This window comes from Hippocampus bargibanti, linkage group LG07 (genome assembly GCF_051943395.1).
Source record: "Hippocampus bargibanti isolate YZ-2025 linkage group LG07, ASM5194339v1, whole genome shotgun sequence".
Classification (NCBI taxonomy): domain Eukaryota; kingdom Metazoa; phylum Chordata; class Actinopteri; order Syngnathiformes; family Syngnathidae; genus Hippocampus; species Hippocampus bargibanti.
This window is the reverse complement of record NC_142740.1, coordinates 16,949,608-16,975,860: the sequence shown is the minus strand read 5'-3', so window position 1 is coordinate 16,975,860 and position 26,253 is coordinate 16,949,608. Positions and strand designations below refer to the sequence as shown.

General features: G+C 39.4%; 2 protein-coding genes across 4 annotated transcripts in view; both read left to right on the top strand.

Annotated features, from left to right (window-relative positions):
- The window catches only part of gatad2ab (GATA zinc finger domain containing 2Ab), a 29,278-nt gene extending 25,772 nt beyond the window's left edge, over positions 1-3,506 (top strand). For all 3 annotated transcript variants that reach the window (XM_089001293.1, XM_089001292.1, XM_089001291.1), the window contains exon 11: positions 1,159-3,506. In XM_089001293.1, coding sequence (XP_088857419.1) covers positions 1,159-1,289 — 131 coding nt within the window. In that variant the 3' untranslated portion in view covers positions 1,290-3,506. The remainder of the gene's footprint in view (positions 1-1,158) is intronic.
- A 2,828-nt stretch (positions 3,507-6,334) lies between these two features.
- yjefn3 (YjeF N-terminal domain containing 3) overlaps positions 6,335-26,253 on the top strand; it is a 42,127-nt gene continuing 22,208 nt past the window's right edge. Inside the window, exon 1 of the mRNA XM_089000851.1 lies at positions 6,335-6,927. Coding sequence (XP_088856977.1) covers positions 6,860-6,927 — 68 coding nt within the window. The 5' untranslated portion in view covers positions 6,335-6,859. The remainder of the gene's footprint in view (positions 6,928-26,253) is intronic.

The window sequence follows — 26,253 nt, the reverse complement described above, 5'->3', positions numbered from 1 at the left end:
GAAATCATAGGTTTCTTCATCCTGTTAAGGAAAATGAAGCTCCCACTCTACAATACATCCGTAACTTGAACTATAAATATGTGTGCTGACATTTTGATGGCATTTGGGAAGGCAACTCTTAGGTGTCCATGTAAGCATTGAGTGGGAAGCCCTGCCTCTCTCTGTACTTGACTTTTCTCAGAATTTGTCCTTGATATAGTTCTTTGCATTTTAAGTTCAATTCCACTTGAGCATAACATATTTTACGGGGGACCATCTCTCACGTTCACCCTAACCCACACAATAGATGCCGACGGTCAGTTGTAGTTGTGTTTGAATAGTACTGTATTTTCCGGCATATAAGGAACACTGGACTATAAGGCGCACCCCCGGTTAGTGTATTTTCAACCTTTTTCCATATATAAGGTGCACCAGATTATAGCGCACCCTTTCAATGAATGAAATTAAAAACATTTTTTGCATACGTAAGGCACACCAGAGTAGAGGCTGGGGTTCCATTATGTATCCATTAGACGGCGCTGGGATCAAGGGAATGTCAACAAACGAGTAAGATAGTCAGGTGCTGAATATTCTAGGGTTTGTCAGTGTTTATCACAATACAATCCTAAATATAATTTTCAGAGATTCCCAATCTTCCTTTTTTGAAACGTTTGTTTCTTAAAGGTTGTCATGGAATGTGTTGGCCTTAAAATTTTCAGAAATAAACATTTATTTTTTTCTTGAGACACTAGATACCAGAACTGGCAAAAAAATGCCAAATGTTCCATTTCTAATCAGTGTGCCAACATTTGAAAATTAGGGGGAAATCGAGAAAAGGTAATTTTAAGAGATTATTCAAATGAAATGCTGTTTTTTATATCCCAGCATGGATCCCACACTACTTCTTCGACACGGCATATAAAGCGCAATGTAATCTTTTTAAGGAAATGAACGCTTTTGGGTGCACCTTATAGTCCGTAAAATACTTTAGTCAACATTGCGTTCCATGTTATTGCGAATCATGTGGTCAAAAAGAAGTCATTTTGCTCGGATTGGATAAAATTGATAAATACCCCTTCCTTTGCTCCACAATAACTTCATCCCCTCATCTTTACTGTCACCCTGCATGTCGAAAACATTTCATTTGTATTTGATTTGAACCATTTTATGTGGTGGCAGGTATGACGATGGCCTACGTGAACCCCAGCTTGTCCGCCCACAAGACCACCTCCTCTGAGCGCCAGCGGGAATACCTGTTGGACATGATCCCCTCCCGCTCCATCTCCCAGGCAGCCAACACTTGGAAATAATAGCACATGACCCTGACCCCCCATTCTTATTACCACCGCCCTCATAATATATATGATAGCCATTGTGCGCCCACCCAACTATCATGTTATCGTTCTAATCCTTTCCATGAACATGATGCAGGAAGGTAAATCTGCTTCCAGTTTTTTTTTTACGTGAGATGGAGATATTCTTCCATTTCCTCATCGAGAGCCCATTCATTTTTTAAGATGGTGTAGGCTCAAGCTCCTCTTTTGGTTGACCATCTTTTAGAATGGGAGTTGTCACAGAATTCCCAAAGTCTTCTGTCTATGGATTAGACAGGGCAAAGATATTAAGATTATTATTATTATTATTAGACACAACTGAATACGCGCTTTAGCCCTTCTCCGGAAGGTCTGGTGCAGTGTCTGAACTGAAGATCTCATCGCAGGGATTGTTTGAAATTAACAAGAAAAAAAAAGACTAAAAGTCCACACAGACTGCCTCTTCTCTCTGACCTCCAGCGAGTGTACCAGAGAAGCCAACGCGTGTCGGATTCTTTTGTATGGCTGAATGTCAGGATTCTTGTCTGTGTGTTTTTTTTTTCCAAATATTGTGCTCCTCCAACGTTTTGGAAGTTGTCTCATGGCGAGGTTGGAATTATACGGGGTTACGTTACCGTTGAAGGTGGTTTTACATCTGCTGGTTTCCACATCGTAGCTGACTTTTAAATATTTAGAAGAGAAAGAATAAAGATTAAAAAAAAATGTTTCACTGAGTATTGTAAAGTTCCGGGAACCATTTGTAATATTTTGAGGGCTATCGTTGAGGGACGTAAAACTTCCACAAATAAAGAAATAACAACTAGTGGAGCCCAAATGTAATCCCTTCTGCTAGAAGGTTTGGAGTTTATTTGAAGCCCCTCTGGAGTCAGCACATGATGTCATGCTAAAACTGGAGGGGATTTGTCAGGAATGTCATTTTGTGACATGCTTTGTTTTTCTGTTGTTTTTGATTTTAGTTCTTTAGCTTTGTGGTGCATTGTTTTCTTCTCTAGACAAAACTGTCCCTGGGTTTATTTATAGGGTCACGTGATTAGCAAAGACATGCGCGTGAAAGTATCTCCGCCGCTCGTTGATCAAGAAGAAGCTGGGCATCTTTCAGAATGTAGTGATGCAAACCCAACCACCCGGGAAGTCTTCTAACGTGTCATCGCATCAGCTTCTTGATAGACGTTGCGCTGGGGAACAATGAACTTCAAACAGTAACGCTCAACGCAAGGTGTTTACTCCTTAACAACGAAGCCGAGTCTCCATCCAACCCGTTGCTAATAGCTGATAGATAAGTGTGGCCAGGTTGCTTGTGAATTCGGAATTCTAGTGTCAGATCAGGCAAACTGGACAGATACTATACCACAGAGGCTCTCATGAAAAGCCTCATAAAACATTGATAATTAACATTTATTGGATGGTATTTTGGCAGCGGAGCAGCCAATTGAACTGCTAGTCTGTTTCGCAGTACTGAGGTTCCGGTTTGAGTCCTAACTTTGGCCTTTCCATTCCAAAACATCCCTTAAAAGATTTCTTGAAAACTACGTTTTCATTATGTGTGAGTATGGGTGTGTGTGTCGTATACAGTAAAGTCTCGTTATATCGATATTCAAGGGAGTCCGAAAAAATATCGATATAACCGGGACTATCGGTATATCCGAGCCTGTTTGCATGTAATTTTCTCCGTGCGTGCATAGAAATAGTATCGATATAACCGGGACTATCGATATATCCGATATCGATATAACGAGACTTAACTGTACTTTATGTTTGGATGGAAAGCGGTCTTGGGCCTGTCCTGCTTTTGGCAAAAAGTTAACTGAGACAGTCCCAGCTCTGACCCAAACCAAAAGTGGTATCGAAAAGGGTGGATGCATGGGTCATATTTGTTTAGAAATTAGCACACCCTTTGGACAAATTGAACACATAGTCCCATGATCAGGAAAAGCGTTGTTGTTTCCTGGTTTTACATTGGACTTGAGCTCCCATGTACTAAAACTTGCAAAGGAAACATCTCACGTTGTCTGGCCCACATCTTGAGGATGCCAATGGCAAGAACGTCACTGTTTGAAATCACCACCATTCCGTTTGTTTTCGAGGGAAAGACGTGACCAAACCCACATTGAAAAGAAAATGATGTACGAGGAGATATTTGTTTATTGCAACCCCATCCCCTATTAAATAACAATAAAAACAAATTTTAACCCACCCATGGCTGATTTATTCTCCATAAATTCTTAAATTAAGCCCTTTTGCAAGAATTCAAACTAGCTTACGGTCAATGTGATACGTATTAAGATCATACAATGCCCGTATCTCTTAATTCCGTGTACGTATTATCTTATTTGAAAAATCAATGTTGCATCTAAGAAACGAAGGCGACTATCCTGACGGCAAAAAAGTGTTATTTGCACATGATTAAAAAGTTGTCACCCACCCTCTCTGTTCAACAGATTTTTGTTAAGTAGCGTTTGAAAAGTAATATCGATACTTTTTGCATAAATATACTTGCACGTTCGTTTTCGCCCTCTAGTGGTGATACATTACTTTTTTCTAGTAAGTGGAAAGTAATATCGCACTACAATATAGTGCGAGTCTCAACAGGATATGGATTTTAAAGTGTTTTGCTGTACTGCGAGACGGCTACATTTATAACCGCAATGCCAGTTTTTGGCGAGGCTCTTTGTATCAAAATGCGTCTTTAAATCATAGAAATCGGAGGCAGCTACTTTCACGTCTTTTTTGCAAGCAACACAATACGAATATGCCACATCTTTCTTTGAAGCTTGTATCAATCCCTCGTATCGTCCTGACTTTCGCTTTTTTCACGTTTGATCGGATTGATGCAATGGGAAGTCCCCAGGCGGCAGACGCATGCGCACAGTAGCATCAAACTGCTCGCTTCGTTTGCAAAAAAAGAAAAAACGATACCGAGATAGAGGCTGCGCGGCGAACTAGTTTGACTTTATTGATTTGCCGTTTCGTGAAAGTCAGCGCCTACCGGATGGTACGCATAATTGACAAATTTGCGTTTTTCCGTACATATTTTCTTGTATATCTTATTCGATAAGAAAGCGTTTATTCTGCTCACAGTTAAGAAATTCCCAATTTACAGGAGCAAATTTATTAAAGAAAGAAGAACAAAATTTAGAGCTGCTGTGAAGTCAGAAACGGGCTGATTCATTCCTCACAGGAGGTCGGTGGCCATTTTCTGTCTCTTTTTGGGTGAGACATTTACCCCCAATGTTGCCTCAAAATGGCACGGAATAAATTATTTAAGCGGTTGCAAACATGTATGATTTCCTCTTCAGAACTATTTGAATCATATTCATAACTGGATGTGTAACGAGAAAGCATATTAACCGAATCTGAAGCCATTGTTTTGATTCTCCAGCAATGCAAGACGACCAATTCGCAGCTCAATTTTTTGCAGATTTTGGACACTTTAAGTCATTTTTATTGGTGTTTTGCATTTGAATAAAATAGCATATTGCGTGTTTTGGGTATTTTAGATGCTATAAAACGTTTTTCTGATGTCAGTTAGGAAACAAAAAAGTGACGTCGGTTGTCCTTTAACATTTGATGAAAACTGCCGTTTCCCTACGGTGCTGCTAGATGGCAGCATAGACCAAATGTTGCAGCTCACACCTGTTTGCCCTCAATGAGCGGTCACTATTGTTTTTAATGTTAAATGTTTCCTGATCATAGTGGAAGGTGTATGTACACATGTTTTTATCTATTAATTGTGGGTGAAAGGCTTTCCAGGGATTAAAAAAAATCACATTTTAACCTACCCTTTAATATTTTTTTGATTTTTTTTTTTTTACTTTTTTTTAAATATTCCTTCCTGAGATGTAATGGAAACTTTCCTAAATTACAAGTTTACAATGTCTTTCGAGCTCCTGGGATCCCATTTGACAGAAAATGTGCCAAATCGCATCCAAATATGTCCTGTTTCAAGACAATTGGATAGTGAGTCTCTCTGGTGTGCTGTCTGTTAAGTTTTGCGTTTATTTTAACAGGCTTACCTTTTTTTAATACTTGCACTATGTACAGTTTTTTAATGAAACATTTGCACAGTTACAGTATACACCTCAGTCTTCTGACATTTTCTATTATGCTTAGAATATCTTATTTTTTTATCTTTTCACCCCCCCACCACCCACTTTCAAATTGCTGCTGTGGACTGCAAATGTCCCAATTTTCTGATTCTGATTCTGATGACTTATGACTACAAAGGAAAGAGAACTTTCCTTTGTCGTCATACTACAACTTTGCCCGGCTACTCCAATTCAGCGATCTTATCTCAATTGCGGAACTGGCACATGCATGGAGTCCATTAAATCATTCCAAGTTGCTCTGATCTCATGTTTTTTGTCGCCAAGCTTTAGAGTGCTTTTGCCTTGAATAACAGAATCATCCGGCGATTGCGAGCAATCAATTTTCTGTGAATGGGATCTCAAAAACAACCGTTTTTTGATTACCATCCCGACTAACGAGACAGGAAAGTGGATGGATGCATCAATGCATGGGGTGGAGCCTATTGATCAGCCAAGAAGGGTATGATCAAGTTCCACAAATGATTTGGTCTCAAGATCTGGAGCGTTTGAGGGTAAACGCCTTTGTCATAGCACTGTATTACTAACGTTCAAATTTTACAATAAATATATAAACACATCCAAATTTTACATGAAAAACTACGATTTGATTCAATTAACATGAATTGTCCAGTAAAATTAAAGTTGCATCTCAAAATTATTTATAAACACTAAAAAAAACCCCAGATTGAACACAATCGAACTGCACTTGTATACAGCGATTAAATCTCAATCTCATACTACTAGATGGAGCCCACATTCAAAAAAAAAATCAACAAACAAGAAGACTTCAGATCTGTTGATTCATCCTCTGCATATCACGATGACACAGACATAAAAAAGCACTTAAAAACTATTATGAAAAAAAAACTTTATTATGATATTTTTCTTTGCAGGGCCATTGGAATTTTTCTTTTCTGTTTTGACCACAAGTGACATCCATCATGGTATCATCCAGCTTCACAACACAGGAAACATCTGATATGGGTATCAAACGCACAAATGCACACCTCCACTCCCACTCCCCATTTAGTTTTGGTACGCGACTACATTTATCATCCTCATGTGAAATGTTTGCAAGTCTCCCCGCCATGACACCTGCTCTACTTTCCACATAAAGGGATGCTCTGGCCACCGAGGAGCGCGCACAAATATGTGTGGATTTGAGGAAGGGGGGTCGTGTTGCTCTGATGGTGGCCATCTGAGCCAATCAGCTGGCTCGTGTTGCCTCTCCTGATTCTTAATTGGCCGGTGCTCTATAAGTGAGTGTGCCGCTTTTTTGTGCCGCTCAGTGGGGATGAGACTGGAGACTGACGAGGGCCATCTGCATCCGAGCCATCCATTGTGAAAAGGGACTGCTCAGTGTGTGCTTGTTCATAACACAGCGACCGGCGGGGGGTGCTTTGGTAGAGGCGCGGCTCCTCCTTGATTGTCTTTTCATCAGTTCTGCTGGGTGACAAACCGATGGACAAGATGAACCACAGCTCAGCCGAGGCGGAGACTGAAACCATAGAACCGCTGCGGTACCTCAGGTAGGCACCCCTACTCATGAAATGTCAATCATGGAGGTTGAATGGGATGCAAATTTGAACTTCAGTCAGTGTGGATGAGGAAGATGGTGATGATGATGATGATGATGATGATGATGATGATCACAACATACTCCATCCGAAATTTTGTTCAGATCAGAAAAATGCCAGACAATCGCATCAGAGTATCTAGCCCCCCCCAGATTAAAAAGTCATAATCCATGGATGAGGTCCAAATGCAATGTGAAAAAATGAATATATTTACATGTCAATTTATCTGAGCCAAGTAAAATTCCGATTATTCTTCTTGCATAATCTGATTTTGCTTGAGAGCAAGATAATGTTATTATGGTAAAAGCTAATCTAATCTAATCTTATTTTATCTAATCTATCTAATCTAATCTAATCTACATGTTTTCCCCCCAAAAAGAAAAACAAAAACATTCCAAAAAATGGTGCTACTACATTTTCTTTTACCTTTCATCATAAAAAAATGTAAAATGGCTACTTTTATTATTAAAAAAATACTTTTTGTGAATATATTTTTTCCTCATACAATGACATTTTTTCCTAGAAAATGGATTTGGAAAAAAACACACAATTGTTAGATTGCACTCATCACTTCTGAAGTCATAAAATTCAACTTTCTTGTCCAGTATGACTTGTCCTAACATAACCTGAGAAAAATGCATTTTCTCGAAAACCATGCTATTGTCATAACGTCCCCTCTCTTCCCCTCAGAAAAAAAACGTAAAAGTTTTAATATATCTTGGGAAAAAAAAATCAGATTTAAATCTGATTTTCATGTAGCGGGTAATCCGATAACATGATTAGCTGTCCACTGCAGCGACCAAAAAGTCTAATAAAAAAAAGTTATCATTCTTGTAAACAATACATCACGGCGATTACATTGAAATAGAAACGTGAGCAATTCTTCACTCTGATGTGCGGTTGTGTATGTAGGCTACACTTGTGCAAGACATTCCTGCTTGTAATGAATTCACATTTAAAATATTCATGCCATTAGCACGTGGCTCATAAATCATTTCCAAATGATGCATTTCTATTCATGAAGCGTGATGGGGAAGGTGGGACATGGGCCAAATGTTGGCTGTGGCGCAGCGCACGGCTGAACCATCTGCTTGGTTCGAAATAAAATAAAGATCATGTAATATTATTATCATCTTGTCATGACGACACGGAATTTGATTTTGGCTCGGTAAAGCTGAAAATCGGTATTTAATCTTCATTGGTCTCTTGAGATAAACGTGCTGACATTTTTGGCACAGGGTTGGAAATACCATATTGTGCTGAGGAAGTTACTGGAATGTACAGCGATACCTCAGTTTACCAACTCAATTGGTTCCCAGAAAGTGTGTGTAAGACGAAAAGTTCGTCTGCCGAACATTTATTTCCCATAAGAAAAGAATGAGAATAATCAGTTCCCGGGTCCTCATAAAACATTATTTTCTACTAAATAAGCCTTAAAACTACACAACATATACCTTATTTTATGTACAATAAATGTGCTATGGAATTTTAATTAAAGAAATAAACTGTACTGTTTAATGAAGTCATTTTATTTAACTTTGTAATGGTTGATGATATCCGAGTGAAGTTGCCTTGCATAAATGAAAATTTACATAAATGAAAAAATAGCTCCGCATGGTACTCTGGATGTAGACTTGCCATCTCCCCCACCATGATCTCACTCAAAGGAAGCCGAGATAAACATCCCTGCCGAATTCAAGCCCCTATCCGTTGCTGCATTCTTCGAAAGAGACCGCTAATCCTATTTTAGCTTCACATATAAAAACGCTTCTCAGAGAAGACCGAAAAGGTTGCAGCCATTCGGCAGGCTGAAATTTCACACGAAATTTGCTTCCTTTATTTCACTTAAGAGACCACCCACTCAAGAGGAAAGAGGGTCTCTCCACACCGGCCTCCGTACGACCTCGCGCATGTTTTACGTCTCGTAGTGAAAGCTCAAGACTTTGTTCCCTCCTCGACAGTCCTAATTTCCACATCAATACCCTACAAAACATCAAATGCTCGATACAATGGAGAGTAGATGCACACAAGAGTGTAGTTACGGTTTCCTCTCGGTGGCTGTTTTGAATTTGGGGAAGCCATGAGAAGGTTTCATCCCCTAAACATATTACTGTACATATGCAGCGCACAATAAATGAATGGTAAGTAGTTTTCAAATCTGAAGTAAAAAATAATGACTGTTGTTGTGGTTTATATACAACAATTAGAAATTTTGGTTTGGACTTCATCAATCATTATGGCACTTGACTGAATACAATGATGTGGCAGGCCAGATTTGGGCCCCGGGCCTCCATTTTGACACAGTGATATAAAGCTGACACAAGAGCGTTTTCCATGGGTTATGATTCACCTCTTGGTGAACTGAAAAGCTCGAATATAAAGAGACTTCATTCAATATTCTGTATTTTCCGGTTTATAAGGCGCACCAGAGTATAAGGCGCACCCCCAATGAATGGTGTATTTTCAAACTTTTTCCATATACTGCATAAGGCGTACTGGAGTATAAAGCACAGCTTCAATGAATGAAAAAAGGTTACCAAATATAGTGCATAAATATATATGTTTTCCATATATAAGGCACACCACATTATAAGGCGCAACAATAGCGGGTGAGGTTATGCACTACTTCTTGCACAGGAGAAAATGGAGTCGGTGGCTGCTGACAGTAGTTGTGAGACCTGTTGTGACTCAATATCACTTCACATATAAGGCGCACCTGCGTATTAGGCGTGGGGTCATCTTTTGAAGAAAATCAAGGCTTTTGGGTGCGCCTTATGCACTGGGAAATACGGTATTTATTATGGAGTTTGTGGTCAGTTGGGACAAAACCCGTCGATTCAAACTGCAAATTATAGTGAAGTGTTTGTTTTTTGGTTTGGGTGAGCAAATCTTTGCAACGATTGATTTCTGAATTAGTTTTAGAGTGACAGCGCCCTGCTTGGCTGGCGACCAGTCCAGAATGCCCCCTGCCAATTGCCTTTGATCAGTTGAGATAGGCTCCACATTAGCCGCCACCTTGAGGACAAGCTTGACACAAAAGTGAAAGAACTGTCTTGTTCCGACTTGATGCTGCTAAACCCCATCGGAGAGCCCCGATGTTTAATTACGAATGATAAGATGCTTGCGTCTGTCCGTGTGTTGGCAGCATTTTCTTTTGTTAATGAGTTATTTGTATGCATGTTTTAGTTTAGTAGGGAGGAGGGGGATTTCCGATTTCCGATTTCATCCTATCGACTGAAGAAAATTGATCTTGAGCTAAGCCTTTGCGGGCAGGCGAGCATGTCAAATGAATCCAAGTGCCCGATATCATGCATCTCTCTCTCACACACACACACGCACACGCACGCATACACACGTTTGTTGCCTTTTTTGTCACACACACATCTGCGTCGACACGGGATTGAACGCAGGACTTGCCAGCTGTGCTCATCCCCGCAGCGACTGTCATTTCTCTCGTAAATGCTCATTTCTTAAATGCTCCTGCGTTTTATGTGCAAATCCTCTTTGTGGCTTCTTAAGCTGGTGGGCGTCCTGCCAGCAGCGGTCAAGTCTCTTCTGATAGAGGTGACAGGAAAAGAGAGAGAGACATTTTTTTAGGATGATACAATAATGCACGCACACACACACACACACACACACACACACACACACACACACACACACACACACACACACACACACACACACACACACACACACACACACACACACACACACACACACACACAGATACATACATACATGCATACATACATACATACATACATACATGCATGCATGCATGCATGCATGCATGCATGCGTACATACATACGTAAACAAATGAATAAATAAAAAAAACAATCAAACAAACCAACAAACATAAATAAAAAATATATAAACATACACAAAATAAATAAATACACGAATACAAAAATAAATAAATAAATAAATAAATAAATAAATAAATAAATACATAAATAAATGCATGAGTAAACCAATAAATATTTAAATGAATAAATAAATAACAAACAAACCAACTAACTATCTGTCACGGTTTGCGAGGTGGTGATGGCGGGTTTGGATCCCAAAAAGCAGGCAGGAAGGAGCAGGAGGTTGTTTGACAAATTGTATTAAAATAAAGTCAGCAGGAACAAAATGTAAAACATCAAAATCATCTGAATGGGAAAAATACAAAGTAGCAAAAGAAGACCAAAAGTAAAAGTCCGCCGAGGTTAAACAAACACGTACACAATGCATGCAGCAACCAAGCAGCAAACAAACAATGAACCGGCACCGGATGGTCGTGCCGGGTGTCCTTTTAAGTGTCAATGATTAAACGACCAGCAACTGCGAGGCTGCAGGCAGGGCTGACGTCGCTACCCGCTGGTCGACAGTTCTGATCGGGACGACCAGCACCTGTGCAGGTGTAGGCGGGACCGACAGCGCCCCCCGTTGGTCGCCAACCAGATCATGACACTAACAAACTAACAAACTCACTCACTCACTCACTCACTCACTCACTCACTCACTCACTCACTCACTCACTCACTCACTCACCCAACAACCAACCAACCAAATAAATAAATAAATAAATAAATAAATAAATAAATAAGGCTAGAGCTGCAAAAAATTAAGAGCCTTTCCATGAATGCAACTCCTGCTGTATGTATCTATATGAGCTACCGTGGCGCACCCAAAAGCCTTGATTTTCGTCAAAAAAGGACCCTGCGCATTATACCTTATCACCTTATATGTGAAGTAATATTGAGCCACAACAGGTCTCAAAACGACTGTTAACAGCCATTGACTCCATTTTCCTCTGTAGAAGAAGTCATGTATAACCCCAGCTTCTACTATCGCGACTTATAATGTGGTGTACCTTACATTTGGAAAACGTTTATATATTTATATATTGTATTTGGAAAACGTTTTTCATTCATTGAAAGTGTGCCTTATATATGGAAATACATTTGAATAGACACCATTCAGTGGGGGTGCACCTTATACACCAAAAAATACAATACTTAACCTACTATTAAAACGACAAAGAGATCAGCCCGGCGCGTCAGTAGTTAGCACGTCGACCTTACGGTGCAGAGGTCACACTTTAGGTCACTTCACCAAACCCAAGTTTGCTGGCGGTAACTGATACATTTAGTGATGAAAGTTTCCGAGAACAACTGGTAAAAAACTATAAAATTAGATGAGCTGATGTTATTGCGATTGTAGCTGTCTTATGACTTTGTACATTACAGATGACGTTCTCCCACAAATTGAGCTATTTGCTTCACAGTTCAGACTATCTCAAATGAGCCCTTCTCTTTTTTTCCCCCCAGCCAATTCGGCACCTCTCCGAAGTGAACATCCTGGATTTTTTTTTGCATCTTGGATGTGTCGATGGGCTGTTTCTAAGGCCCTCCCTTCCCCCATCATCAGTTCTGAAAGCCGGCAGGTTAAAAGGGACGCTGAGGAGGCGTCGGCAGACAAAGAGCTTATTTGGCCAAAGGGCCGCTCAGGAATCGAGACGGAAGTAGAAGAAGGAGGCTCGGTGAAAATAACACTTTCAGCCCATGGGCCACGGCGTTTAATCCCGAGTGTTAGGAAAAACAACAAATCGTTGAACCCATGAAGGCTCAAACTATAAATAGAGTGGAAGTGTAACAAATCAGTCAATGACATGTGGGTATGTACGTCATCTGGACACATGGTGAAGCAGCATGTGGTTGGATTGGATTTACCTTTATTAGTGTCACAGTGGAGAAATTTACATTTCACAGCAGCAAAGTAATGAAAGGAAGGTGAAAGGAATGAAAGAAGTAGAAAAACAAAACAGGTTTTGTTTTTTCTTGGTTGGAGGCCGATAAAGTGGCCTCTGGCCTTTTTTTTCCATTCCACTAGGTGGCAGCATTTCCCTTTTGTTCATGTTAGCACTGTTCCACCTTCAGCTGTTGTTAAAGCGCTATACAGTATACAGTAAATCAATATGTATGCACTGCAATGTATTTTGGACAGTCGCCCCCGTTTCAAGCTCATATAACTCTAGTCTAGACCCATATAATTTAGGAATTCACTCTCTTTTTCTGATGAACGAAGAGAGTCTAAGGTTTCTTACGCTGCATTGAATGTTTTTATAGTCCTATAACTCAATATTCTGTGGGTCCTGGAATTCGACTGACAATGACAAAAACCCTGGCACTGGAGTGGACACATTTTTGCACCAGTCTGGCAGTGAATGCATTAATGAGAACAATATAACAAGTAATATCATTTACATCCATTTTATACAAATTCTCCTTTCGACCACCCACTCCATCTGACATTTAAAGGACAACCGACACCATTTTGTTTCCTAACTGTAACTGACGGGTATCTTGTCATTGGTTGTCATGTCAACAAAAATATAATTTATTTGGACTTGTTGTCCTGTAAAAGTGTTTAACGTTTCTATGCGAACCTTTATAAGTGCGTTTTTCTTAAAATTGTCTTCGATACTTTAATTATCAAGTTTTGTCATTATCACTTCCGCTTCCGTGCCATGGGTTTCGATAAACGAGTGCAAGGCAAGACAGACAGAACGAAACTAATGCTAGAGAGAGACAGAAGCAGAGTAACTGCTAGATAGAGAACGACAGTCTTAAGCAGGCGTCGGCAACGCGCGGCTCCGGAGCCGCATGTGGCTCTTTCACCCCCCTGCTGCGGCTCCCTGCGGCTTTAGAAAATAAATAATGAGTATTTAATTTAATGTATATTATTTTAGTTCGTTCGTCTTTAAAATGTAATTCTAAATTTGAAGATTATGGTGATTATAAATAATACAAAATAAAACGTATTCAATTTTTTTGTCGCTCATAATACACGTCACAATCGTCGACAGGGGACGTATATCCGGTCACAACCGCCAAATTGCGCACAATTTCTTGAATTTTTTGACCCCCAGGTAGGCTAACTACGGATAAATCTAAGAAAAGAAAAGTGTCTGAAGAAAACAGAACGTTTCATGATACGTGGGCAGATTCGTTCGCCTTCACTGCTGACGAGACGGGTTTACCGGTATGCTTAATATGTAATGAGAAGTTAGCATCTTTTTTTCAGAGTTTAAAATGTTCTTGTTGCGTGCAGAAATTTAATTTCGCTTCTCTGTAACAGTTCATCGATTCATAGTTGCAACACACTATAGTTGGTTTATGCATATATAAAGGTAAACAACGATGATGAAAAGATGCAGTGCTGTCTTCATTTTAAATGTCAAAAGGATTTTTATGGCTCCCAGTGTTTTCTTTTCTGTGGTAAATGGGTCCAAATGGCTCTTTGAGTCGTAAAGGTTGCCGAGCCCTGGTCTAAAGTCTACGTCAATGTTTAGCGACTATCGGTTAATAAGGTGCACACGGTACGTTATTGATTTGCTTATTTCTTGTATGTTTTGTCGAACTTATTGAAATGTCGTTTCAATGTCCTTTATAGTTTTCACGGCGTTCCAAGTGTTTCACAATGTGACGTCACGCCAAGACGTTTCGCCTTGCTTGAGAATCAAAACAATGGCTTCAGATTCGGAGAAGATGCTTTCTTGTTACCATCCCGTTATGAATATGATTCAAATAGTTCTGAAGAGGAAAGCATACATGTTTGCAATCGATTAAATAGGTACTTCCGTATCAATTAAGGCGTCATGACTCCAATGTAGCGTCCCGGAAAATGCACAAGATGGCGCCCAAGCTCTGTTGGATATGGGCTGATTTGTCTGATGGGAATTTGTGTCAGCGAATATCAAATAGTAGTCTTGGTGCAACACACAACGATTCACCATGGCGTTATTTATGTGTTTTCCTTCTAATTTCGCCATCAACACGGATCTACACGAAGTTTTCAGACCAAACAAAGTACCCAAATTGCATTGTGTGTCGCTTTATCGGTCAGGGGCGTTCCAGACGTGACGTCACATCAGGCATCGTCATCAACTCGAAAACAAGACTTCCTGAATATTCAGCGCGAGTCTTAAAACGTAAAATATAGCTATATGCGGTGGAATCTTTGTAAAACACGCTCATTAGAAGTCATTTGAAGTGATTTTACAAATTATGGACACAACTTGTCTGGGGCGTCGGTTGTCCTTTAAGTTTGTAGCCACATTGTTGTCATTATACAAAATGAGTCCCAAGATTTGTCTGCGCCTCGATTCAGAGCGGCGTTTTCATGAAGAAAAAAAATCATCCATTTTATTTACAAGCGCCTTTCAAAACACTCAAGTGTAATATATGATGGAGACTGCATAAATTGCAAAAACGCATTTCTTTCATCCTTTATTGATGTGCCACTGCAAGGCTTTAACGATTAATATAAAGAGAAGCTTCCATGGCGCTTAAGTTTTTATTCAATTGAAGGTGAACAAAACTTCAACACACCTTCACGCACACGCACGCGCGCACTAGACACCAGGCACATAAACTGCTCCTATTGACTTAAAAATAACCACTACAATATTTCTATCGCACCGTTTTCATAATGAGGATACATTCTCTACTGTTGCCATAGCAACCAGATTACCTCTTTTAGTGCCTTATAATATGCTGTAGGTGGGGCGGATACCTCATCACGCTCTTCCTGTTTTTTATTATTTTTTTTAAACAAAGGTGCCAAACTTAGTTTTGCCACAGGCCACTTTGGAGTTTAATCAGTAAACTATCATAGTTTGTTGAATTGTTGTTTGCGTGTTTACGGGGTAACTAAATGTTATTTTCACGCATGGCAATTGGATATTTCGGTTAGCATTTTATCAAGCATTTGGCTCAACTCTAGAACAACTGGAGAAAAGGACCTCTGTAGTTTTCTCATATAGATTTTGTTTTTCAATGATTGTTACACTATTAGCAAGTCTAGACTTTGGTTTTTACTAAATGATTCTATCCCACTGTGTGTAATCATATCTAATCCCCTCCTACTCTAATCAAATTATACACACATTATTTGCATTGCATTTTATGAAATCAAAATGTGCATTATATGTGAACATTTCATTGTATCACATATACAGTACAATCACCATATATATTTTTACGTTCTCTCTCTCTCATTGCATTCACTGTGATGGTCATCTAATTTTACTGCGTCATCACATCATTCTGGTCATTGGTAAGGTATTTCATTTTATCAGGAGTGACCTCCTATCATTATCAAATCATTTTATTTTACAATGTTTAATATGCATTTACATCACACCGTATATCAAACATTACGACACGTCTACATTGCTAGGTCACAGTATTATAATTTTTATCGTCTTGCATCATTAAATATCAAATTATTTGAATACGCTGCACCGTATTTTATTAGATGGGCTCTCATCAGAGAATAACTGATGGAAATGATACAATAAAATGAGAAAAAGCACAAGGCGAGCGTAACACAGAGAGAGTCGAAATGTCTGCTTAGTGCATGTCATTGCCCCAGCAATGAAGCGAGAATGGACCTATACATTGAGATGACGACTGCATGTCATGCATTAGCACTCCTCTCATCTTGCCTCTTCTCATCATAGTATTCTCCTCTAACCTCATCTCAAACATCTCAGGTGTGCATTTCACATCAAAGATTTCACTCTTTGTACCTGTGAAAGTCTTGATCGATGTCAACAGCACCTCCACGGGTGCCATCTGCCAGCCGTATGTTGTGCACACGGTTAAGCCAATATACTAGTAGCTCGGAAAGGTCACCAACATCCAGCCAGCCCGCCAAATTTGAGCCCATTCTAAAACATCAGTTCAAATGAATTAATTGGTAAATCCTGAAGTAATATAACCCCCAAACCTTCATTTAATATAATTTTGTGTCAACTCAAATTCATTTACAGTATATCCCCCTCTGTCACAGTTTCAGTTTCAAGATGTTGCCATGCCCACAGTTGCCAGATATGAAAGACATCCCCTCATTGTCACCCCTTTTTATTTGCGGTTAATCTTAATTTTGAAGATACGTTTAACTCATTCACTGCCATTCACGAATATTTTCCGGAATTGAAAGTATGAAAAAAAAAATCCCAAATTTGCCGTATGTTGTGCATTTTTGGGTTTATTTGGAGTGCTGATAATGCCCTGGCCAGACCTCTTGGCAATGTTTTTCCCTTCCACAAGGGGGCAGCATTTCCCTTTTTCCATGTTAGTGCATTGTTCCAGCAATATTATTATGTATTTTCGACGGCCACGCTCATTTTAAGCTCATATAACTACAGACCCATGTAATTTAGTAATTTACTCTTTATATATATATATATATATATATATATATATATATATATATATATATATATATATATATATATATATATATATATATATATATATATATATATATATATATATATATATATATATATATATATATATATATATATATGTGTGTGTGTGTGTGTGTGTGTGTGTGTGTGTGTGTGTGTGTGTGTGTGTGTGTGTGTGTGTCCACTCCAGTGACAGGGTTTTTGTCATTGTCACTCGAATTTTAGGACCCACAGAATATTGGAGTTTTAGGACTACATAAACATTCAATACAGCGTTAGAAGGCATAGACTCTCTATTTTGAACAGAAAAAAAGAGTTAATTACTGAGAGAACCAACCATATATTACCCTAACCCTAATATATATATATATATATATATATATATATATATATATATATATATATATATATATATATATATATATATATATATATATATATATATAGGGCGTATATACAACTAAAACTTTTGGAACAGTGATTCAGAACCTGAGTTCGATCGAACCAAAGTGGTTTGTTGAATCGCCTCATGAAGCGGAGGTTAAGCCACACCTGATTCAGCATGTCAATCAGTTATGACACGCCCGCTTGGCCAACACTGGCTTCATTTCGTACACAATAAAAAAAAAAAACATATACTGATCGATCTGACTTTTTTCAGTAAAAAAAAAAAGAATTTAATTAAATATTTTTATTTTTCGACAATGGTTGAGTTCGCCACGTTGAACAAGGTTAAGAACCAATGCTTTAGAGGCTTATGTACAAACACACATACTGTCGTCACGTCAATACTATGTCGTTGGGAAAGGTCGGCCGCATGCCAGTTTCAATGCCCTGATCTCTGGCCTCTTGTGGTTTCACTTACTGCTGTGCTCATCAATTATAGACAAACTGTATTTTGTGCGTCGCTTTACATTTGACGGTTTATGGGCTTAATCGCAACTAGGCTTGACACAATCAGGATTTGGGAGACAATTAGCGACTCATATATAGGCCATAGATAGGTCATAGATAGGCCAATCCCCCCAATCTGGTTATAAATACATAAATAAATAAAAATTCAGACCAGGCACATTAATTGGCAATATTCTCTTATATTTGTTGGCCATTAACTCATTCACTGCCAGACATGCAAAAAGGTGTCCACTCCAGTGCCAGGGTTTTAGTCATTGTCATTTGAATTGCAGGACCCACAGAATATTGAGTTTTAGGACTACATAAACATTGAATAAACATTGAATACAGCGTTAAAACTTTATACTCTTTTCTTTCAGCAGAAAAAAAGAGTTCATTCCTAAATTATATTGGTCTGGAGTTATGAGCTTGAAATGAAGACGGCTGTCCGAAAAATAATACCATACATACATATTGGTTTATATAGCGCTTTAACAACCGCTTAAGTGGGAACAAAGCGCTAACATGGAAAAAAAGGAAATGCCGCCCCTTGTGGAAAAGAAGAAAACCAGAGGCCAAGGCCAGCGCTTTATCAGCACTCAAACAAGAAAAAATCAAACCCAAACAAATTTGGGAATGGCGCTCTATGTCATATTTTCAATTCCCGAATAAATTTGTGTATGGCAGTGAATGACTTCAAGTAGATTGTGCAAAAAAAAAAAAATCACATTAAGCTCTAGAAATGTTCAAAATGCTTATAAATGATCAATACACGGATTATACCGTGAGTGTGCGTGTTTTGAGGAAACAAAAATGTCATTTTATTGCTTGACCAAAATCATTCACAGGTAAAAAAAATGGTAACTTTCGCTCACAATTAGCTCCCCCTTGACATGCAAAGTCCGTCGAACAGTCAAAATATCTCACATTTGAGTCATAGTAAGATATTTGTTAATAAGTTAGCATGACATATGTCACCTGCTTCGTCATTTGCTGTTTTTTAATGAAATTACTGTGTTTGTAAACACTTTCTTTGTAATGGTAATGTATTATGAGTTTGAAAAGATCATAAAGCATTTGAGAGTATTTACGGTTTAAGTATTTTAGTTGAGCAATTATATTTTGGGCCTTTGTGCCCAAGTAACCCAAGTAGGAATGGTTCACTGCATTATTATGATTGATAGCTTTTGTGCTGTAAACGTGAGCTGGATTATTTTCACTTCATTTTGGGGACTACTGTATTGCTGCTACTTTAGAGATTACAAATTGCCTTTTTCTGCAAGGACGTGGAACTTTTTAATTACAACTGGCACTTGCGGCGAGCGCAGCCGCTGGTCGCCTGATGTCTTGCCGATTCCAATTATCCAAGGAAGAAGGTGCTACGACCCATGCGGCCGTTACGTTGGCGAAAGATGTAGTTAACGCCGCTGATGGCTTTTCACGGGCAAGAATGCCGATGATTGTTATGAGCCTTCTTCCATGTGAACGGCCGTGATAAGAGCGTGCGGCTTGCCTGCCATTGCCCTCTTTCATTATCATTGCTGTCTGTTTAATCGTCGGCTCTCAAAGGCTCGTGCAGTGATGGGAAATAATAATTATAATAATAATTGGAATGCTTTCAGTCTTTTAGTCATCCATCCATCGTGGTTAATCCTCGGGTGACCAAGAGCCAATCCTCAAATGAGTTTAGACGGGGAGGGGGTATACACCCCAGACTGGTCGCCAGCCAATGGCAGAGAATATTACTGTATATACAGAGAGACAACAAACATGCATGGCCACATAAGCAGTTTATAGTGTTCAATCAGCCTCCCATGGATATTTTTGGAATATGGGAGGAAATCGGAATACCCGCACAAAAAAAAAACCACATAGGCACATAGGCATATGCAAATTCCACACAGGGAGTTCGGAATCAAACCCTGAACTGCTGCAGTGTCAAGTTGACATGCACACCATAGGATCGATGGGCTTCCCTAATGCAATACAACACAATAATAATAATAATAATAATAATAATAATAATAATAATAATACATTTTATTTCAAGCGCCTTTCAAAGCGCTCAAGGACACTTTACAGTCACAGACAAGCATAGATACAATAAATAAAATACAATTATAAATAGAATACAATCAATAAAATACAATTATAAATAGAAAATGCAATTTGAAATGCAATACAATACAATACAATACAATACAATACAATAAAATGCTTCAACAACTTAGATGCAAAATGCAGTGTATTACTGAACTGAACAAAAATGCAGCATTTTCCGTCACACACAAATGGGCCATTTTTCTTGAATAATTTCATTTCTTTGCCTAGATCAGGGGTGTCGATGAGAAGGTTTCTTCAGCCGTCATCTGTACAAAAGTGAAGTACAGATGACGGCTGAAGAAACCTTCTCATCGATGGACCACTCCTGTACGACTGAGAGCTTACACAGACGTATAGATCAGGGGTGCTCACACTTTTTCAGCATACGAGCTACTTATAAAAACAACCAAGTCAAAATGATCTACCCACGACAAAAATGCAAAACATAATTAATTTCCAATGTTTTAAGTATTCTTTGTATGTACAATGTATGTTGATGTACCTTGCATAACTGAATAAGCCAATATTGCACAACACACTTAATAACTACATATACATAACATAATAAATAACTATTATTTTTTTTTGTAATTACCTGAGTTTACTTTGATGACTTGCACTGAATTGAATCAGCCAGGGATGCATAGTCCGGACAGTAGCTGCTGACAGCCAGCCTCAAGCACATTTCCAAATGTTCATCATTCATGGTGGAACGGTATTTGGACTTAATGATCTTCATGTAGGAAAAGGCTGATTCACATAAATAAGTGGAGCCGAATAATGCAGTCAAGGAGGTAGCACATTTCCTCATGTTGGGGTAATTTTCCTGTGTGAGTAAGTTACAGAACTGCCCATGAGCCGTGGACTTCAGCAGTGAGAACACTCACAATCTCTGATGTCTTTCCACATTTGCTGGGTTAAATCCTCAGTCGTGTAACTGTATGTCTTGACAGCTGCAGAGCTTTGATTGAAGATAATATATCTGCTTTATTTTTAAAGTCTCTGAACAAGGAGTCAACGAATGCTTCTTTTACCATCTCTCCGTCTTGGAAGGACTTATTGTTTTTAACGATGGCGTGACTCACCCGGAAAGATGCTTCGGTGGCGACTTTCGCTTTTGGATTGGATTGGATTGGATATGCCTTTATTTACATTTCACAGCAGCAAAGTGATGAAAGGAATGAAAGTAGAAAAACAAAATACATGAGCTGCTGGAAAGACAGCCACTCTCGCGGCGCCGTCTTGAAGTCAAAAGAACAAAAAAACGAAATAACAAATAATATGACAGCATAGAGACAATATGACAAAACAAAGTGAAAGTATGTTGAGTGAAAAATGACTGCTGTCCGGACAACTGGGATTTTAGTTCGTCCACCGTTCTCTTTCTCAGCTGGCTTTTCGGTGTGAAGTCAATGTCGTATTTTCCATGAACAATCCGAAAATGGCGCTCCACATTTTCCCATTCCGTATGAAAGTAATATGTTTTGCCCCCTTACTTGGTCCCGGTTTCTCACTCATTTTGATCACCATATGTTTTAGCAAGGGCTTAAAATCGGAGGTAATTCGCTGACTAGCTTGTACATTTTGCTGCATTTAGCGCCGTTGTTTACGCATGCACGGCAACCTAAAGGTAAAAATTCAGTTGTCCTCTGAATGGTTGCCCTGTATGTCAATCAAGGACGGGACGTTTGATAGGCTGACAAATGTTTTTTTTGCTGCGATCGACCAGTACTACCTCCGCGATCGACCGGTAGATCGCGATCGACGTAATGAGCACCCCTGGCCTAGATCATCCATAGCCGTGTTCTCATGAGTGCGTTATGCTGCTGAATCCAACTCCTAGTTGGCTGCAGCTATGACCCATAGGCAATCTTTTTTTTAAATGATTGGCAATGAAGGGCATCGATCGACATGCAGATCGTATACATTTTCATGGACATTGGCCTATCATGATAAGTGGCCGATCAATCACAGCACCACTAATCATCTGAAATGTTCTCTGTGTGGCGTCAAAGTCTTCATTCATCTTATTGCGTTCTAATGTAGCGGAATTGCATCCAGGTCATGTGCGAGTTTGCTTGGAATGCTTTGCTTGCATTTGAACTAACTTTGTAGACGCCCTTTATTGCACTCGGGTATCATTTCTCGAAACAAGCGCCATCTGACTGCCGTTGCTATCGGTGATGCAGCGGCAATGTTCAAACTTGCACTCTTAAAGGCGGGCTTTGAATCAAATTTAAAAAGAAGTGGGAAGATGTCCACGGAGATGTAAATCAGCTCCAATTTAATAAGCGCAGCCGGTAATTCAGGACTGTTGGGCCGGAAGCCAGTTGACTGTCTGTCCCTCATGGAGCTAAATAAGGCATCAACCAAAAATAAAGAAATAAAATAACAACTACAGCACTGCAATCATAAGCCATCTTTTATTTGAGTGCCTTATTTTATATTCAGTCAAACTGAGCATTTTTATTTTTGTAAAGGCTATTGTTTGTTTTTTATATTTGCATGCATGCATGTTTAATCATTGTTGATTTGACAGCATACGCACATGCTGAATGAATGACACATGTTGGCATGAAAGACATGCCAACATGGAGAATCTGGTTCAGTCTGACTTGAATGATTGCCATTGGAACAAATCATGGCTTGTCTTTGCTGCCCACAAATCAATCAATCCATTGCAGTGGTCTAAGTGAATCACAAGTTGCTGATTCGATAAGCACCAGCGAAGCGGCATGAGGAAACTCATGCTGGGCACCTTGATTGCGACCGTATGGAGTAGCAAGAGCTCCCCCCCCCTGGCCAGCTGATTCTACAGCTGTGTCTACCTGATCCTCACGCCGGTCATCACATAATTGAAGGCTGAGCTTCTCATATACAACTCACCCATTGTTTATTTACATTTCTTTTCTATTATTTTTTATTATTTAAATTTTTTTGTTAGTAGCTCTCTTCATGATAAAGACATCATCAAGGATCAATCGTGACATTTTCACCCAGACGAGAGGTGTCAAATTCATTTTTTTTGTTCCAGGCGGTTTCTCTAGGAGGGCTGATGCAAAATCTCAATGTTATTTTTTACCCCTGACAAGTTGACATGTTGGTGCAGATTTCAGCAAGAATCATGAAAATTGACAGTCATGAATTGCTCCAGCGGGCCACATAAATGATGTGGCGGGCCGGATATGGCCCCCTGGCCTTGACTTTGACACCATGGTCTCCACTGTGTTTTACAGTGCCAAGAATCTAATTACCAGACATGAGTTGTCTCTGAAAGAAAAAGGCGAATCATCGACTGCTGCATTCAAGTGACGGAAAACCGCTTGGATGTGACATGCAAAATGTGGCAAACTCAAAACGTTGTCATGAAATGTATTCAGGATGAATCCTCATCTTGTAGTGATTGCTTGTGCGAATGCCAGACAGGTTTCAATTCCATGGAAATGCCACCAAAATAAAACAAAATAAAATACTGAGTCCTTTTAATTAGAAACCACATTTTTGATTGGCTGCTTCAAGCTCTGCACGCGGACTTAACAGTACAGGAGTAATCATTGCGTCTAAATACAGCGAGGGAAACTCCAACTCATGAGCAGTGTGCTTTTATTCCTGCTGTCCTCTGCAAGGCTGCTTGAACAGTCTCACATTCCCTGATCATAAGGAGAACAAATGGTTACCCACCGGTGGGTCTGGAGGAGCTGAAAGTTGCACTTATATGAACTCCAGCAGAATGGATGCAATAAGCAACTGCGTACAGCGGCTAAAGATCGACGCAATTTAACTTCAGAGGCAATTTCCAAGAGTGTTTTTCTACCGCAAATCAACCGAATTGAATTATCTGAGTGCACTGCGATTGGCTCAGCGATCAGCCCCAGGTGTACCCCCGCCTGAACCCACAGGAAGCTATAATGGGCTACAGCTCACACAGACCTTTAATGAGGACAAGCACAAAAGAAGATGGATGATCCATCCATCTGAATCCCCAACCACTGCGCCGCAATGTGTCAAGAGACAGCAGGTGTGCAACACAAAAAGGTCAGATTTCACTTCATTGGCCTGAAAATGTGATACATTTTGTATTAACATGTAATAACACATCATTGTTCATGTACCTATGCCAGCAACAAATCGTGACATGAACAAATATTATGTAGAAATATTCTATCTAAATCTGTCTGCTGTCTGTCTGTCTGTCTGTCTGTCTGTCCGTCCATGCGTCCACCTGTTTATTTCCATCACCAGTTGAGATTGAATCTTGAATAAAAGAAAGCGAAAAATGATTATTACATAATATTTAAAACCACCACCTACAACTGTCCATTTAGCATAATGCTAACAACAGCTGGTGTCACACGTGCGCACAGGGTTAAAAGGCACACTTCAGCGTGACTCCACATGTGTACGCTTTTGAAGTGCACCTTTCAAGTCTCCACCTTTATGTCTTTCAAGTGCATCTCACCCTGACGCATTTCCCATGTATGCAAATGCGTATATACATAGCCTTCGCAGGACAGAGAGAAGGGGAAATCACACGGACTCACAGAGACTCACAGACCCGCACAGGCTGATGCCGGGCGTCGGACGGAGATCACAGCACGGCTAAACGATTTGCTCGACTCCACGCCACGATCAAGCTCTTGGAAGCATTACATCTGCGTGTCACTTGCCTGGGAGATCTGACAACGAAACAATTTACGTCAAAGAGAACCACCAAACTCTTTAAACACACACACCATTCCATAACCCGACTAACAAACAGTATAAGGTTCACTGTATTATAACATTTAAAGCAATGGATCTTTGACCCAAAAGTATGCAGTCATATATACTGTATTATTTAGCTTTTGCAAAGATTAGTGAGTGTACTGAGTTTATTCTATTCACCATTTGTGAACGATATACAGTGGAATCTTGGCTTACGAACTTAATTGGTTTCCAGACAGAGTGTGTCAGGTGAAAAGTGTGTATCCCAAAAATTAATTTCCCATAGGAAACCATTAAAATGAGACTAATCCGTTCCCAGGTCCCCATAAAACATAATTTTCTACTTTCTAATTTTCTAAGCCTTAAAACTACACAAAATATACCTTATTTTATGTATAATAAATGTGCTATAGTATTATGATTAAAGAAATAAACTGTACTGTACAATAAAGTCATTTTATTTACCTTTGTGATGGTCGTTAATGGCTTGATGGAATGGAGTGTCCGGTTTCCTCAGCATTAAACACTTGATGAGGAATATAGGCTTCTTTCACAATCTTGAGGAATGATGCCTTGTAGGTGCTTTCTCTCTGATAATTGTATCTAGTTCTTCATCAATTGTGATCTGTTTAGCTGGGTTGATAGCTTTTTGCATCAAGTGTACAGATGACTTGTGCAAGGTATTTGTGGAGCCTGATTGATGGGATATTTTAACTGTTTTCTATCCATTTTCACACTTTTGTTTTTTTTGTTTCAAGCTCTGTCATCGCCCACTCTCTGTCTGCCATCTCTTTAATTTTTAACCCCCCTCCCCCACTGCTGGGTTCTTCACCAATCACGTGGCTTTAAACGAGGACACCATTTTGTTTTTTTGGAGAACGGCCTCGCTCTCTGTCTGTAACCCCATCCCCCACTGCTGCGTTCTTGACCAATCACATGGCTTTAACCGAAGACAGGAGTGGGGAATAGAGGACAAATACAGTGGCTACCATTTTCTTGTTAGGAGAACGGGCTCGTTTGCGAACGACACATCACTCATTGTAGCAGATCCGTGTGTATCCCGAAAAATACTTTTTATGCCAAGGTAAAATTTTCATAAATATAACGTTCGTAAACCGAATAGTTCGTAAGCCAAGGGGTTCGTAAACTGAGGTTTCACTGTATCTATTATACTGCCCTGTAGTGGTCAAAGTGCACACCAGAATTAGCAGGACAATGACCAGTCATTTGAAGCATCACATCGTTGCATAATGAGATGCATTCTGTACATTCTCTTCAGTTATGACATCACTTTATGTTTTTATTAAGTTCAATTTTATAAACGACTTT